Source organism: Mirounga leonina, unplaced genomic scaffold, assembly GCF_011800145.1.
Source record: "Mirounga leonina isolate KUSES-001 unplaced genomic scaffold, KU_Mleo_1.0 Mir_173, whole genome shotgun sequence".
Classification (NCBI taxonomy): domain Eukaryota; kingdom Metazoa; phylum Chordata; class Mammalia; order Carnivora; family Phocidae; genus Mirounga; species Mirounga leonina.
In genome coordinates this window covers 70,513,130-70,530,368 of record NW_023270447.1, presented here as the reverse complement: position 1 = coordinate 70,530,368, position 17,239 = coordinate 70,513,130, and the positions used below count along the sequence as shown (strand labels likewise).

The 17,239-nt window shown below is 57.7% G+C and overlaps 1 protein-coding gene across 2 annotated transcripts; it reads left to right on the top strand.

Moving 5' to 3' along the window:
* Positions 1 to 5,929: 5,929 nt before the first annotated feature.
* On the top strand, positions 5,930 to 15,466 carry HCRTR1 (hypocretin receptor 1). Of its 2 annotated transcripts, XM_035019242.1 has the most exons (9): positions 5,930 to 6,099; positions 6,286 to 6,353; positions 7,253 to 7,576; positions 7,793 to 7,971; positions 9,140 to 9,383; positions 9,810 to 9,925; positions 11,437 to 11,663; positions 12,759 to 12,880; positions 14,601 to 15,466. In XM_035019242.1, exons 3-9 carry the CDS (start codon positions 7,372 to 7,374, stop codon positions 14,789 to 14,791), a joined length of 1,284 nt encoding a protein of 427 aa, XP_034875133.1. In that variant the 5' UTR covers positions 5,930 to 6,099; positions 6,286 to 6,353; positions 7,253 to 7,371; the 3' UTR covers positions 14,792 to 15,466. The 2 variants fall into 2 exon arrangements, with proteins under 2 accessions (XP_034875133.1, XP_034875134.1); XM_035019243.1 differs by lacking the exon at positions 6,286 to 6,353.
* The last annotated feature ends 1,773 nt before the right edge of the window (positions 15,467 to 17,239 follow it).

Sequence of the window (17,239 nt, the reverse complement as noted above, 5' to 3'; positions counted from 1 at the left end):
TTTATTTATTTATTTATTTATTTATTTATTTATTTATTTATTTATTTAATTTAGAGAACACGTGAGCAGGGGGAGGGGCAGATGGAGAGGGAGAGACAGAAAATCTCAAGCAGACTCTGCACTGAGCAAGGAGCCCAATGCCAGGCTCAATCTCACGACCCTGAGATCATGACCTGAGCTGAAACCAGGAATCAGACGCTTAATTGCTTAATCGACTGAGCCACACAGGCGCCCCTCCTGCCTCCTTCTTCTAAGGACCCTTGTGATTACATTGGGCCCACTGGAGCAGTCCAGGATAATATCCCCCTCTCAAGAATCTTCGCTGAATCACTTCTGCAAAGTCTTCTTTGCCATATGAGATAACATTCACAATTCCTAGGGATTAGGGAACGCACATCTTTGAGGGAACATTATGCTCCTTCCCTCGGGTGCTGTATTATGCCCCATTTTACAGATGGTGAAACTTAAGCACGAAGAAATTAAGTAGCATGCCCAGGGTCACACAGCTGCTCATAAGTGGCAGACCCATAATTTAAACCTGGGCAGTCTGGCACTAGGACCTGTGCTCATGACCATGATACTCTCCTACCCGGGCAGAATTCTGGCTTCCCGATGATTGCAGAGCCACCTGGCCAGGCCTAGATGGCCTGCAGAGAAAACAAAACTTCCATCTTCCTAAGGCATTGCCATTTGGGAGTCTTTGTCACAGCGGCTATATTCGAATACCGAAATCAATAGCTACTCTACATAATTTAAAATAATGATTTTACTCTATTTTATTCTGAGTGGTTTGAATCTATTACAAGAAAAATATACTTTTTATTCATTTACAGCGTGTTTAAGTTGGAGGGCGGGGGTGCCAATCAGTCCATATCACAACCTTGTTTAAACCCTTCAGGGACCCCACTGCCTTTGGGATGGAGTCCAAGCTCCTCAGCCTAGATTCAGGCCAGCCTGTCACACACCTTTCTATTTCTGAACAGACCTTCGGCCATGTCTACCCCTCACCTTTGCTCATGTTATCCCCTCTCCCTGGAATCCCAACCCTTCTTTCTCTCCCACTCCTGCCCAACATGTCCCACTCAAAGCCCATCTGTGAATTCCTATTCATCCTCATAGGCCCAGCCCAAGTTGCCTCTGGAACGTTTTTCTGTTTATCTTGCTCTTTCTCTGTCCTGTTAAAGACTTTCCTCAAATGTCTGGTGACTCAGATCGTAGTTAAAACAAAACTATCCAGTCTACACACACACACACACACACACACACACACACACACACACACCCCCTCCTAGAAAGATCAGGTTTCTCCTTCTTTTCCTTCCCCTTTGTGTGTTCCTCTATCAAAATAATCACACCAGCACACATTTACCGTGATCATTGTTTATAGCTAATATTATTTATAATTTTAGGATTTAAGTTCATTAGCAGCCTCCTGCACCAATATGTGACTCAAAATAAAAACAATCCCAAATGACAAGATAAGCATAAGGACGTCTGACTGACAAAGCTCTGATTTTTCCCATGATGACCACTCTGATTTTTTGAAATATTAAATTAAAGTATGGGTATGTATGAATGTGAGTCTCCGTCTTGCTGGTGCCTGCTGCACCTGCCCGCAGTGATCCTGACACAACTCTGCAGTCCAAAGGATCCTGTGGTCGCGTCTTATAACCAGTGAAATGAGGCTCAGAGAGGTTGTGTTAGTTTCTTGTGGATGCTGTACAGATTACTGCGAACTTAGGGCCTGAAAACTACACAAGTTTTTTTCTTGCCACATTTCTGGAGGTTAGAAATCCAAAATGAGGGCGCCTGGGTGGCTCAGTCGGTTAAGCGCCTGCCTTCGGCTCAGGTCATGATCCTGGAGTCCCTGGATCGAGTCCCGCATCGGGCTCCCTGCTCAGCTGGGGGTCTGCTTCTCCCTCTGACCGTCCCCCCTCTCATGCTCTCTCTATCTCATTCTCTCTCTCAAATAAATAAATAAAATCTTAAAAAAAAAAAAAAGAAATCCAAAATGAGTCCAGTGGGGGCTAACATCAAGGAATCGGTGGGGTGAATTCCTCCAGGCGGCTCCAGGGGAGAGTCTGTTCTTTGCTGGCTTCCAGAGCCCGCCACCTTCCTGGCATCATTCCCACCTCTGCTCTGCCATCACACCTGCTCTTTCTGCCCCTCCTGTCTCCTTATTACAAGGCCCCTTGTGATTATATCGGGCCCACCTGGATAACGCAGGTAACTTCCCCATCGCAAGAGCCCGAATTTAGCCCCGTCTGCAAAGTCCCTTTCGCCAGGTGGCATGTCACCGGTTCCCGGGATTAGAATGCGGACCTCCTTGGGGGCCACTACCCAGCCTATCACAGAAGTGAAGTGCCTAGTCCCGGATCACACAGCAGCGCGCAGCAGGGCTGGGAGTCTGACCCAGGTCTTTCTGGCCCCAAAGCCTGTGCTTCTAATCACATTTCAACACAAGGCTCAACAGACTGGGAGGGGGGCAGTTATCTCTGGGCTCACATGCACTATCACTGTTGACCCCGGTCCTATCCCGTCCCCCACCCCCAACGCCACGAGCTCCCACTCTAATGCATATGATACCCACCCCCACCCGTCTGTTCACCTGGGGGTCTCCCCAGACTAAGCAGCAGGGCCCCCCTCTTTACAGCTTACGCGCCGTCGGTGTTTGTTGAGTGAATATATGAGTGAGTGAGCAGAGACTGCTGTCTCCAGCCCCTGCCCTCTGGCCCCTGCTCCAGCTTGAAGATGCTCAGTAGCTTGTGAAGCCCCCAAGGATGCCTGGCTCTGGGCGCTGCCCGCCCCCCGCCCCCCGCTCTCTCAGCGGACGTCCATCCTCTTCAAGCCACCTATACCCTGAAGGAAGACCAGCCCTTCCTGAGGAGAAGAGGCACAAAGACTGAGCACGTGGCCTGGAAACAGAGGACATGTGGCCTGGGTTCCTCCCGTGGGTGTGACACTTTGCTAGGAGCTCCCAGAGGCCAGTGTTGTTGGGCCTGAGGACAAAACACCGTAGCCTCCTCAGTGGCCTGCCAGACTAGGCCCTCAGAGTTCCCCATTCCAGGCCCACAACCCAGCCCCTGCTGGCCTGCCCCTCACCCCTCTGCACACCTCTGCTTGTTTTCTGATTTCTGTTCTTCTAAAAGGCACCTCTGCCCTGCTCAGAGTGTTCCCATGCACAACCCAGGCCTGTGGCAGCTTTAGCAAGTTGAAAACCCAATTATATTTTGATTATTCTAGTCCTAGCCTGACAGAGGTTACTGTAAGTCACACTGGAATTGGGAGGGATGGGGGGGCAGCACCTGGGGCCAGTGCCAGGGGATCGCACTTAAAGATGGATGTGACAGGGACCTGGGGCTCGGAGGTTCAGGATTAGATCAACAAGGCCGGGGCTGGCTGGTTCCAGGAAAGAGGTCATGTGTCACCAGTTGACAGACAGCTCAGGCAAAGCAAAGGCTTCAGGCCGGGCCTCCCTGGGCCGAGAAGGTGCCAGGGCCGAGTGCCCAGCCTGGAGATGGATGACAGGAGGTCCCTGGACTCCTCTCGTGGGCACTGGTGCTTTGCCAGGAGCTCTCAGAGACTGGTGCTATTGGGCTCAGGGACCCAACCACCGCACCCTTGTGGGTCTTCCAGAGCATCACCAGCCCCTCTTGGGATCCCGGGGTTTTCTCCGAGCATCTACGCAGACCAAACAATTGGCCTCTCCTACCCTCAGGCCATGAATGAGGGAGCCAGACTTAGGACCAGAGGGACCTGAGGGCCCAGAGCCTCCTCCCTGGTGAGGATCTGATAGGAAGAAGTATCTGTTGCCTCAGGGTAGAAGGAACCACTCCGGACCTTCATCCTGGAGAGTAGCCATTTCTGGGGCACCTAAGGACGAAGGGAGAGTTGGTCCCTGGGATCCCTCTTAAGGGGAGACGGGACTGGCTCCGTGAAACTGCATTCCCAGCCATGACTCGTGCACCCCACGTATAATAGTTTGGGGGCCTGGGGAGCCCCTTGCTCACTGCAACCCAGGGTGGCTGGGAGGCCCTGGATTATGGCACCCCGAACTCTGGGCTGGGCTCCGCTGACGCCCACTGTCCACGCAGACACACGTGGGGCTGTACCTGTCGCTTTAGCAGCCGCACCTCATTCACACCACTGTCACTTGAGTGTCCCCCACAGTCTGCCCGCCATCCCACTCTGTGCTGCAGCCCCCTCCCCAGCCCTGACATGGCAGACAGTCACAGCTCTAGCTGGGGGGGCGAGTGTGGGCGATTAGATGAGCCATCGCTGTGGGGGCAGACGTACCCAGTCCCACATACGCACAGTCGCAGAGCCGGCGACACAAAGGCGTGCCCACACGCACATTCCCACGCGCACAGGGGTACACGCCAGGGGAGCCGACACTAGTCAAAGCCCAAACCGCAGACACACAGAGAGACAGACAGCCCTCCACACACACACACACACACACACACACACACACACACAGTCACACATTGGATTCTGTAGACACACCCTCACAGCCCTTACTCCTAAATACAGGAAAACATAAACACACGTGCAAGTGCAGTCACACACATGCACACGCACTCGTGCACACACACACGCACACACACGTGTGCACGCACATCAGGCGCTCCTCTCTCGAGTCCCCCCATCCACTCCCCTACCTCCGCCAGCACCCCAGGCGGGCAGGACGGAGCACTGGAACCGCAGGGATTCTGTGACCCATCACCCATCCTGCCCAGGGACAGAGTTGTGCCTTACGATCAGCTTCGGTTCTCCCTCCCGTTCTGGAGAGGCGGGGGAGGTCACTGACCTGTCGCTGTGTGTCCTCCACCTGGAATTCTCTGGGGCTACCACAATTCCCCTTGCAAGGCTACCTTCTCATGTTTCAGGTCCCCGTGTTCCTGCTCTAGGAAGTCTGTCCTGATGCCCTGGCTGAGTCAGTCTGTCCTTCTGGGCCACTTCCCAGCTCTCTTCGTGCCATAGTGCACTTGCTGGGCTGTGAGCCTCCTGCCTCTGGCCACGGCCGGGGCGTGTCTGGAGGACCGGGCACCTCTGTCTGGCAAGGAGGTGGGTAAACCTGGAGAGGATCACAGGCCCGAATCCCAGCTCTGTGTCTGCTGTGTGGCCTTGGGCAAGTTACTGGACCATGTGAGCCCAGTGTCCTCGTCAATAGCAACTACCTCCCTGGACTGGAGGGAAGATTGAGATCAGGCAGCGGGGGCTATGCCAGCCGCAGCCCTACTGTTCTAGCTCATTGCCTGGCACACAGCTTAGTAAATGTTTGTTGAATTAGCCCCTCAGGCTCCCCTCTTCCTGCCCCCACTTACCATCCATCTTGGGAGGGGGAAAGCAGGTATGAAGGCAAAGGATTGGGGGCAGAGAGAACGGTGGGGTGGGGGCTGGGAGATAGGCGAGGGGGCCTCTGACCTCGCTGGGAGCCAGCTGCACCAGCAGCAGCAGGGACCTGGCCGGAGGCGGTGCAGGCACCTGCTCTCACCCCGGGACCCACCTGTGCCATCATCCTCGTCAGCTAGGTGAGGCCGCGAGGAGAGGTGGAGCTGGGATCCCCCTCTGCGCTGTGGCCCTCCGGAGCTGCCCAGGGCCCGCCAGCACACAGTAGGTGCGCTCTGAACGCCGAGCGACCGGACGCATAAATGCCGGGTGAACGCGAACGAATGAATGAACGGATGGACGCATGAATGGAGGGGGGATGGACGCATGAATGGAGGTGGGATGGAAGCATGAAGTGGCAGGAGAGGAGGAATGAGCGTCTCCCCCGCCCTCCCGGTCTGGGGCTGGGCGACACGAAGCGGAGACCGGCTGGGGGCTCCCCTCCCCGCCGGCCACTCCCGCTCGCCCCCCCTCCCCCGCCCGCGGCGCGCAGCCCGGCGGAGCCCGCGCCCAGCCACAGCCCGCATTGGAGCCGCTGCCCGCGCCCAGCCGAGCGAGCCCAGGCAGCGCAGCCTTGGGAGGGGGCTGCCCCGGACCCCTCCCCCGGCCCGGGCCCCTGGAGCCCGGCCTTCGGGGCAGGGAGGCGGAGTCCCCGGTGCAAGGTCCGGGGACCAGCAGCCGAGGACGCCGGGGTCCCGGAGCCAACAGGTGCGGGGCTTGGGGGACCCCCCCCCCAGGCCCGGGGTGGAGGTTCCAAAGGACCCTCGGCGGGAGCCAAGGGTCTCGGGCATAACCTGGGTGCCGGAAGGCAGGGTCCCCAGGAGGCTCTGCCCTCCTCCCGGCAGGCTACCGCAGAACCCCTAGCGCCCTCGTTCCTCCACCTTTTCCCCGCAGCCCCCCCACAGCCTCCGAGGTGCAGGGAGGTCCCGCTGAGGGATTGGGTCCGTCGGCACTTGGAGGAGGTATGAAGGAGCCCCCTCGCCCGCCCCCAGTGGTCTCCAGGGACCGGCAACCCTCCTACACACGTCCGGGGTCGTCTGTGCCCAGCCGCGGGAAGGAGGGGTCTGAGCGAGCGAGGAGGGGCGGGGAGCGAGGCCCAATTTATGAATGGAGAGAGCGGCCTGCGCGCCGGCCCAGCGACCCCTGGCGGCCGTTGGGGCACATCGCGGCCGCGGGGATTCAAGTGGGGACGGGGGTCTGAGGGGCCTGGCTGCTGGGCCTGGGGCTCTCCTCTCTCGCAGCGAGGTCGTCAGTTCCTTTCTGCACCCCTGCCTCCACTGTGTGTCCTACCGGGGAGGGTCCAGGTGTGGCGGGCGGGGCCTGGGTCTCTAACGCCTCCCTTGACCATTTTTTCAACCAAAAATTCAGGCCCGTGAACTGACTCAGGAAAGAACATTTGCAATCGCGATGGCTTCCCCTTGCAAATCTATGGTGTTTCGGGGATTCAGACAGACCTGGCATAGTACCATTGTGACCTTAAGCAAGGGGCTCAACCTCTCTGAGCTTCTGCAAAACAGGGTTCTCTAACGGTAACCGGAGTCGGCCCTGAAGCCGGGTCCCCTTGCCAGGGTCTGGGTAAAGCACTTGGCTCGCATTAGGGCTCATTACGCCTCACCGCGGCCCTGTGAGGTAGGTACAGTTATTACTCCTTTGGAGAGATGGGGAAACCGAGGCTGAAAGGGGAGACGTAAGGTATCCAAGAGCAACTTGCGTGGAATTGAGATGCAAGCCACATCTGTCTTTCTCCATCGACTTCGGGTTCACCGTACCCCACAGCACTATGGGAATTGAGGGGGCTTATGTGCAAGTTGCCTGACACACTCCTAATGTTCTGTCTTCCTTCCTCCCCTCCTTCCTTCAGGAGGTTTGGGGCTGGGACCCCAGAGACCTGTGTGCAAGGAAGTGGGCTGAGGCCTGGCCCGGGCTCCCCTTCCCCCGCTGGGCCCAGGATGCCCCGCAGCATCAGCAGCTCCTGAGCTCATGGAGCCCTCGGCCACCCCAGGGGCCCAGACTGGGACCCCCACTGGCGGCGGGGAACTGTCACTGTCACAGGTGCCTCCCGACTACGAAGACGAGTTCCTGAGCTATCTGTGGCGTGATTATCTGTACCCGAAGCAGTATGAGTGGGTCCTCATCGCTGCCTACGTGGCTGTGTTCCTGGTGGCCCTGGTGGGCAACACGCTGGGTAGGTGTTTAGATCCCTGTGGTGCTGCGGACTTGCCCTGGGGATTGGAAGGTGTCCTGGGCCTGGCTTCTCTTCCCCCCCTCCCCTACCTCCCTTTGGCTGGGTAGTGTGGGGGATGGGGGCTGTGGGGGAAAAGACTCACTTTCGAGGTCGGGCATGGCTCTGTCCCTGGCTTCACCTCCTTCTCCTCTTCCCATCTCCCCCCCTGCTCTGCAGTCTGCCTGGCCGTGTGGAGGAACCACCACATGAGGACGGTCACCAACTACTTCATCGTCAACCTGTCCCTGGCTGACGTGCTGGTGACAACCATCTGCCTTCCAGCCAGCCTGCTGGTGGACATCACCGAGTCCTGGCTCTTTGGTCATGCCCTCTGCAAGGTCATCCCCTATCTACAGGTGAGCTCCACCCAGGTGCCATCCATCACCCCTCTGTCACCCCAAGGACAAAAAACCATGGCCTTGCATAGACCTCAGTGACCCTCAGACTTACCTTTCAGACAGGACGCGGTGGCTCAGTTCCTCTGCCGTGTCTACTGTTAGCAAGGCCAGGCCGTGAGGCCTGACACTTGAGGACACAGATCCAGCCCCACACACTCATACAGAGATCCCCTCTTGGTCACACCCACAGACCCACACGCACACAGCCCTTGGACACACGGACAGTCGCCTCCAGGTACCTGGGCGCACCGCAGAGGAGAGAAGCACAAACCCATGGTGACAGACACAAATGCATGCTGAGCCTACTCCCTGGTTCCAAGGGGGCAGGTGTGAGGAGACCAACCCTGGCCAGGGCCTTCCCTCCCCCAACAGTGGGAATCAGGATGTCCAGATGGGGCTGGGGGTGGGGGGTGGAAAGAGAGCTGGCCAGAGGCCAGAATGGCCCCTCAGCTGCATCCCTCGTCCCTCTCCCTGGACCCCAGAGGGCAGGGTTCACTCCCAAAGGCAGCATCCACATCCACCTCTGTTCCTAGGCTCATGTCTGCCTCCCTGCAGGAGGCTCTTTCCTCACAGCCCAGGGAAGGGATGGCATCCCTGGGCAGAAAGATTGCCTCTTGGATTTCCATTGTTTTAAGATTTTCCACTCAACAGATTAACCCTGGGAACGCTGGGAATAAAGACAGGGTGGGGAGAAAATGCACCTCAGGCAAATTGTTTAACGTTTCTGTGCCTCAGTGTCCTCATCTGTAACATGGGGTAAGAGTATGCACCATGGGGTTGTTGTGAGGATAATGAGAACAGTGCCTGGCACGTAGTAGGTCCCGTAAGTGTAAGTTATTCCTCATAGTAGGGAAGCCCCCACTCCGTACCAGGTCTCGACCTGGACATTTCCCACCCGTGATTTCACTGATTCTCACAAGAATCCCACCAGGTGGAGGACATATTCCCATTCCGCAGACGAGGCTCAGAGAAGGTGAGTGATATGCCCGAAGCTACACAGCCCATAAGTGGTGCAGTCAGGATTTTCACCGCACCTGGCCGCCTGGCGTTTCAGGACTGAGCCCCTTGGCTCACCCCGTGTCTCGGGGGGGCCCACGAGGCCTGACGCTGTGTCCCCACGGGCCAGGCCGTGTCTGTGTCGGTGGTGGTGCTGACTCTCAGCTTCATCGCCCTGGACCGCTGGTATGCCATCTGCCGCCCGCTGTCGTTCAAGAGCACCGCCCGGCGCGCCCGGGGCTCCGTCCTGGGAATCTGGGCGGTGTCGCTGGCCGTCACGGTGCCCCAGGCTGCGGTCATGGAATGCAGTAGCATGCTGCCTGAGCTAGCCAACCGCACCCGGCTCTTCTCCATCTGTGATGAACACTGGCCAGGTAATGGTGGGGGCCTGGGCACCTCTGGGACACGTACCCCTAGCACACGTGTCTGCCAGTGCACTTCTGGGGTGGGCGCTCCCGGGGTGGCCATCTCCCAAAAGGACACCCTTGGAGCAGGCTTCTGTGGGGTACGCTCCCAGGGTGGGTAACCCCTCGCTGGATGCCACAGAACAGGCATCTAGCCAGGGTACCTCCAGGGTGGGTGCCTCCTCTAGTCTAGACATCTGCTGGGGCTCCCTCCAGGATGGACACCCCTGGGCTGGGCAACTCCAGGCTCTCTCTGCCATGGGGTCTGTGTGAGGCCCAGCTGCTTGCTTTGGCTCGACGGCTCTAGATGGGACAGGGTGGCTTTGTTAAGCAGAACAGGCTGGAGGCTCCCAGAAGGGGAGGATCTCTGGCCCTTGTATCTCTTGACCCCTACAGATGACCTCTATCCCAAGATCTACCACAGCTGCTTCTTCATTATCACCTACCTGGCCCCACTGGGCCTCATGGCCATGGCCTATTTCCAGATCTTCCACAAGCTCTGGGGCCGCCAGGTGAGGCCCACTCTGGTGTCACTGTCTGGGCTGGGAGGGGGAAGGGGGACTGGTCTAAGGAGACAGACGGAACCTGCCATCCTGGCTGCCACCGGAGAGAGGCAAGGCCCAGGGACATGTCGAAGTCAAGGCCAAAGCCCTGGTGCCTACCCTGGAACCGAATAGTAACTAATACCGGTTTCAGTATCTAAAATCTAATCATCGTTCTGACACCAGTAGCTGCCATTTATTGTACCATGTACTTCCAGCTAGTCTTGCCTCCTCCCAACCATTATATATTATCCCCAACTTAATGTTTGAGAAAACCGAGACCCAGAGAGGCAAAGCAACTTCTCCCGAATCCCTCAGCCAGCCAGGGGAAGAGCTGTGACATTCCAGTGCTCAGGTTGGCACCACAATAACAGCACCTCTGTGTTTTTGCCAAATTCGGCATTTTGCTCGCAAGGTCTTCACAACAATCTAAATGAAGAAGCAGTAGTACTCCCTTTGCAAATGCTGAGGAAGGGCAGCCAACTGGCCACAGCTGACGAGTGGCAGAGCCTTTCTGGTTCCGGGGCTGCCCGCTGGTCTCTGTTATAGACCCACCGACAGCAGGTTCGGGGGGTGGGGGGTAATTGGGGGGGAGGGGAATGCTCAGAGGTTCTGGGCACTAGGGGGACTAAGTTCTGGGTCCCGTGCCTGGGCAAGGAGAGGATACAGACCAGAACGTGGCCAGCCTGCAGGCCACCAACACCTGTCATCTGCCCCTGACAGCCCCCCAGGCAAGATGGCAAGAGTCACTATCCTCCTCTAATAGACGAGAAGACCAAGGCTCAGAGAAGGAAAGTGAGTTGAACAAGCTCACATAGCTCATGAGTGGCTGAGCTGGCCCTAGACCCTAATTTTCCTCAACTCTAGCCCCACACCCCTCTTGGGGGGTGATTCAGGTGTCCAGTGGTGTGACAGGCTTTAGGGATATCTATGGCTTCTCCAGAAGCCTGGAACCATCCTAGGTTTCTAGGCAGTGACCTAGGCAGGGACTGTGCTCTGAGGCCCAGGCCATTCCATGCCGCTCACCTGCTCACATGCTCGCTCCTTGCCCAGGCCTCCCCCGTGTCGGGCACAGGCCGGGGTGGGGGGCGGGGGCACAGCTCACCTTGCACCCCTGCCCCAACAACAGGAAGCGATGGCCTGAGGAGGACGGATGGGTAGCTTGAGAGGATGTTCAAGAGTCTCCTGTCTCTGTAAGGTTCGGTTCCTTTATCTGTAACTAAGGGCCAGGAACACCTTCCCCGAAGGCGTGACACGGGGCGTCACAATGAGCTCGTGGAAGATGGAAGTACACTGTTCACCCTCCAGTCCAGAGTGTCGGTCTTCATCATGAATATTAGGTTCCTTCCTATGGCAAGGGTTCCTTCCCTTGGCCCACCTCCACCCCGCCCCGGGGTCCACCCGGAGCAGGACCCAGCAAAGGAGAATGGCCCTCCCGAGGAGCTCCACCCACCACTGCTCTCTCTGTGTGTGCCGGACAGATCCCTGGCACCACGTCGGCCCTGGTGAGGAACTGGAAGCGCCCCTCAGACCAGTCGGACGACCAGGGGCTGGGCCTGAGCACAGAGCCCCCGCCCCGGGCCCGGGCCTTCCTGGCTGAGGTGAAGCAGATGCGCGCGCGGAGGAAGACGGCCAAGATGCTGATGGTGGTGCTGCTGGTCTTTGCCCTCTGCTACCTGCCCATCAGTGTCCTCAACATCCTCAAGAGGTGAGAGCATGAGGGGAGAGGCGATAGCCTCTCTCTGTTTTGGGGAAAGACGGGCTCTAGGACTCACCCACTGTGTGGCCTTGGGGGCAGGTCACTTCTCTTCTCTGAGCCTCCCAGCTTCAGTTTCTCGCCTGTAAACTATGAAGAATGCCAGTTGTAGCCTGCGGGGCTATTATGACAATTTCTCCATCTATTCACTCAACCATCAGCTCGTGGGGGCTGGGGGCACAGTGACCACGCGCACAGGACGAAGTCTCCACCTTCATTGAGGCTACATCTAGTGGGACAGAGAAATAAGTCTCCACCATACTGGCAGGCAGGGATACCACTATGAAGACACATAAAATAGGGAAAGAGCACAGAGAGTGACGGTGACAGGAGTTAGTGGGGTTTTGTGTGTTTATTTTTTAATCTTTTTTTTTTAGATACAGGGTTAAAAAAAAAATGCTCATCCAAGGAAATGGCATTGGGCAGGGACTTGAAAGAAGGGAGGGACCCAGGGAGCAGGCCCGCAGGTGTCTGGACGAATAGCACCGGAAGTGGAGGGAACAAGGGGCTCAGCAAGTGAGGGACCACGGGGCGCCGGGACAGAGCAGCGGGCTGTTTGTCATGAGACAATCTCGGGGTGAGTTTGTGCTTGGCCACTTCCTGGATCACTTCCTGTGATCTCGGGCATGTCACGTCACTTCTCTGCACCTCCCTAGCTGAACAATGGATGATGTCTTGCTTGACACATCATGTTGCTGTGAGGATGGATGAGGAAGTGGATGGGGGCTTCCAGGGGATCCGATAGCCAGCGACTGAGCAGATGAACCCTGGTTCCTGTCCGGACACCCACCCTGGTCAGACTATCTGTGCTCAAGACCTCAGACCTAAAGGCCCAGGAAAGGGCCACCTGGTGGGACAGAAGGGGCAGCGGGAACTTGTGCACTCGATAGCCACTCGTGAGCTGTGTGACCTTGGTCAACTCGCTTTGCCTTTCTGAGCCTTGGCTTTCCTGTCTTTTAGATAAGGATAGTGACTCCCGCCCAACACAAACAGGAACACACACACACACATCTACCCCGTTTCTGAGTGTCCTCCGCCTGGTCCTAGGGTGTTCGGGATGTTCCGCCAAGCCAGCGACCGAGAAGCCATCTATGCCTGCTTCACCTTCTCCCACTGGCTGGTGTACGCAAACAGCGCTGCCAACCCCATCATCTACAACTTCCTCAGTGGTGAGTGGGCTGGGGAGGCAGGGCCACTGAGGGGGCGGCAGGCCCGCCCCCAAGCCAGCTGAATAAAGGGAGGGCAGAGAGGACATCCCTGCTCCTGTCTGGGGATCTTGAGTGGCTCTGCGAACTCCCATTCGGGGAAGACTCGGCCCTGCCCAGGAGCCCTGGTCTGAGTGGGAGACAGGCCACCCTCCCCAGAGTCGCCAAAACCAGCTGACCAGCACCCAGGATCCAGTTGCGCAGATCATGCAGACCAGTGAGTGGGTGGGAAAGGAAGGGGCTAGGCCAGCTCCCCTCCCCCTCCCCCTGGTGCCTGCCCAGCGGGACCTCCACTCAGCCCCAGCTGGCCACCATGGGCTCCAGGGGAGCCTGGCCTCTGGGAAGAGGGCCCGGGGCTGAGAGGATGACTGCATAGCCAAGTCATCCAGATAAGGGAGGGTCACCAGCGGAGGCAGCCCAGGGCCGGGGAAGGGTTTCCCCATGCCCAGCTAGACACGGACTGGCAGAGTGGCCAGAATGTGGGTGGCTGTCCCTGGATCCACCTGCCTCCAATACCAGCCTTCTTGCTCCCCTCTCTGGAAGTCCAGGCATCCCAGTCCCCTAGCCCCACCCCAGGCCTCTCCCCTTCGCTGTCCCACTGTCTGCACCTCCTCCCCGCAACCTCCCAGGCTCGCGGTGATAATACCTCCACCCTTGGACCCACCTGGGCTCAGCAGAAGTGTGGCTCACTAGGCCTCTGGCTCCAGAACTAGGCCTAACGAACTGGTCCAGATTCCTGTTCAAGCCTGGGAATGATAATCTTTGGGAAAAGGCTGAAGAAGGAGGGGCCGGGGGTCCATATCACAACCCTCATTGAGACTAAAGAATTACTCTCCGAAGGCTAGCCAGCAGTCTCCAGCTCAGGGCGGAGAACAGAAGAGCTAAGGGCTGCAGCAGAGGCGGGTATCCCTGTCTTGTCTCCATTTACTGAACACCTACTGTGTTCCTGGCCCTCCGCTGGGGCCCTGGAGAGGCTTGCTGGCGAATGAAGCGCATTTCTGGAGCGTTTTCTGCTCCAGACACAATCGGTTTCCTTGGTGTCCTTTGGCTGATGGAGCTGGCTGTGGTAGTCCCTTCTTCCCTACTCTGTCCTGCCCTTCAAGAGAAGGGCTCTGGAATGAGAACCGGGCCTGACTTCTGGCTGGGTGACTTTGGGCAAGTCGCTGCACCTCTGTGCGTCTCACCTGCGCAGTGAGGATGAAGGACATCAGCTTCTCAGGGCGCTGGGACCAGCAGGGGAGGGGGATGAGGGGGGAGGGCAAGCAGAGGTGTCCAGCACAGTGCCTCCTGCAGGCTGCTGCTGTCCTTCCCGTCACTGTGGGGCACAGGTGGGGAAAGCCTAGCCATAGCTGGTGAGTCCGAGCCCCTCCACCTACCCGCCAAGGAGGGCAGAGGTGGCCCCAGGCCCGAGCCAGACACGACGTTTCGAGCCGGGCTCAGAGCCAGAGAGCAGTCAAGGAATCAGATGAAAATTGCATCTCTCCTTGGGAACTGCTCCGGGGCCTCTGTCCTCACTCTCCCTGGCAATGCCAAGGTCGCCTTGGGGCTTTCTCCTTCCCAGCTCTACTCTGCCCTCCCACCCCCTCACAGGCAGCTGGGCTGGAGCTGCGTGGGTGTCCCTGGGCCCAAGGCCCTTCCTGCTTCATCCATCTTCTTATGGCTGTGTCTTCTGTCTCCAACCAAGGCAAATTCCGGGAGCAGTTCAAGGCCGCCTTCTCCTGCTGCCTGCCTGGCCTGGGTCCCTGCAGCTCTCCGAAGGCCCCCAGCCCCCGCTCCTCTGCCAGCCACAAGTCCTGGTCCTTGCACAGCCGGTGCTCCATCTCCAAAGTCCCCGAGCACGTGGTGCTCACCAGTGTCACCACTGTGCTGCCCTGAGCGAGGGCCCCACCTGCTCGTGGAGACTGCTGGATGCAGTGGGAGGCCGCGGCTCCAGACCTGGTCTTGTGCCTGTTTAACTCTGGGCAAGTGACTCCCCTTCTCTGAGCCCGATCTCCTAAGCAGGACTGATGGGAGGATTAAGCACGCTCGAGAAAGCGGAAAGCTCTTTGTAGATTGTGAAGCGTTGTGGACGGGATTATCACATTCCTCTCGCGTGGCTGTGCCCCACGGTATCATCCATCCCCATCATCCTTCCGCAGCTTGGCCTTCCTCCCAAAGATCCCTCTCCCACCCAATTCCAGGCCTTCCCTGGAGTCTGCTGTAAGGGTCCCCGCGGGCAGTTCCATCTGGCCCAGCGGCTCCAGCGAAAGCCCAGCTGCTCTGAGGCCCACGTGAACTAATCTGGGTCCAGCCTTTCCCTGGTCGGAACACAGCCCAGCCTCACCAGGTGCCGGGTGCACCACAGACTGGACCCCGTTGGCTTTCTGGTGTGATAGAACCCTCTCCGTGTGGCTGTTTGGCATGGAGGCCAGCAGCCTGAAGCAATTGTAATTAAAAGCCTGGCACCGAATGTTCCTTTTCCTTGTCATTGCACAAAATCTGTGCTGCTTAGGTGAGAGAGAAGGTGGGGAAGCTTGGGGGAGGGGAGAAGACCGGGCAGCACTGGAATGCTGTCATCTGCTGACCACCTCCCACCCACCCCACCCCCGCCCCCAACACACTGGATCCCAGATGGGCTCCGAGCCAGGATTCAGAGCACCCGCAGTGCCGCCTCCTCAGGCCGTGCCAATCCTGACGCCCAGGACCTGGATCCTTGACACATTTGTCTGCTTACGGGCCCAGTGGCCTGTGGGAGGTAAGGGAGATGCGGGGGCAGACAGCGGGGTTAACAGACTGATTTACTGTTATCTTCACCTTCTTGGAAATCAGGCTTGCATTTATTTTCTATGAACTCACAGGATAAGAAGAGAAAGCCACAGACGTGCTCCGTCTGCCACCAAGATGATTAGAGGGCTGCCAGAGGCCCTGCTCCTCGTTGCCAGAGCAGGAATGGAGTGTAGTCTCAAGTACGGCTCCGCTGAGGGGCGGGAGACATCTGGCAGGGGCCAGCTCGGCCGTGCGCACCACCGGCTCTGCTTAACTTGATTAATGGAGCTCCGAGCTCCCTCTGACCTCCCCTATCAAAAAACAGGGCAAAACCAGGGTCCTGCCAGGGGCCCAGCCCGGGAATGCGTAAGCACACCTCCTCTTAGGCATCACACTTTTCCCAGAGCAGGTGGAAGGTACGGCCTAAGTATGTCATCCACTCTCTGGATGACTCACCAGCCCAGCGCTTGTGGCCATTTCCACAGATGTGCGGTTGCCGCCAGGTGGGATGGGCTGCCCTGCTCCTTCCTCACTCCCGCTGGCCTTGCAATCCAAAGCTGTTTGTGAAGTGTCATGTAGCCAGGCTGGGAGGTGCAGTGTGCAGACTGATGTTGTGAGGGCTGGCTCCCAAGCTCAGAACCAACCGTATCCACAAGGACCAACCCAGGTCCGGGGCTAAGGAGCCCTTGCCTGAGCACAAGGCTGAAACTGTGATTGGTACCATTCTAGAGACAGGTTTCAGTAGACACTTGGCTCAGTAGGAGCCAACAACAGAAGTTTCCCCAATGGCCTCCATTCTACTCTACTCTGCTGGCTGAATCCAGTCCAACAGTGGGCCTGAGGCCTCCACCCTGGGAGGTTCAGATGAACTGGAGAAAATTCAGAGGACCTGGATGCCAAGGTGAGCGATGCTTAGGGAAGAGCTGCGAAAGAACCCGGGACTACCCAGCCCAGGGAAGGGAGGCCTCGGGGAAACATGGTGGCAGGTTCCAGGTATCTAGAGGCGTGGCATGCAGAAAGGGGTGATAGATGGAGCTTCTGGGTGGCCCAAGAGAGAAAACCATAGTCCATGGGTGGTTTTCAAGGTGGCAGGATTTGGAATCTCAGCAGGAAGAAGTGTCTGCTAGTCAAAGAGGAAGCCTGCTTCCTGGAAGGGCACTGAGCTGTCACTGGAGGCTGGCGGGCAGAGGCAGGATTCAACAAGAGAGAGGATACTAGCCCTGGGTGGAGGTTGGCCTCGGGACTGGCGCTAGCATTCTAGCATGACAGCAGCCCAGAGGACAAAAGGGCTGAACTGGCTGAGCCCGACATACCTGCAGGGCCTCACTGAGCTGCTTCCAACCACCCCCTGCAGGGACCAGAGCTTTCTTATCTTCATCCCCAAGAGCAAAAGGATTATCACACGATTGCCCATGATAAGCGCCCCCCCCCCCAAACCAGAATGTCTGGTGTCTTGGCTGTAGACATTTGGTGTAGACTGGTTATCACGCTGATCTCAAGATCCAGCTAGCAAGGACAGATGTCTGTGCTTAATAAAAATGGGGGGAAAGTTATGACTTAATAAACGTAGTTTGGAAG

Bases quoted from the DNA above. Each gene is read 5' to 3' on its own strand.
- HCRTR1 (XM_035019243.1), top strand. From the start codon at position 7,372: ATGGAGCCCTCGGCCACCCCAGGGGCCCAGACTGGGACCCCCACTGGC. The intron at 7,972-9,139 runs GTGAGCTCCACC...CCCACGGGCCAG, and splicing joins AGGTCATCCCCTATCTACAG to GCCGTGTCTGTGTCGGTGGT. The intron at 9,926-11,436 runs GTGAGGCCCACT...TGTGCCGGACAG, and splicing joins ACAAGCTCTGGGGCCGCCAG to ATCCCTGGCACCACGTCGGC.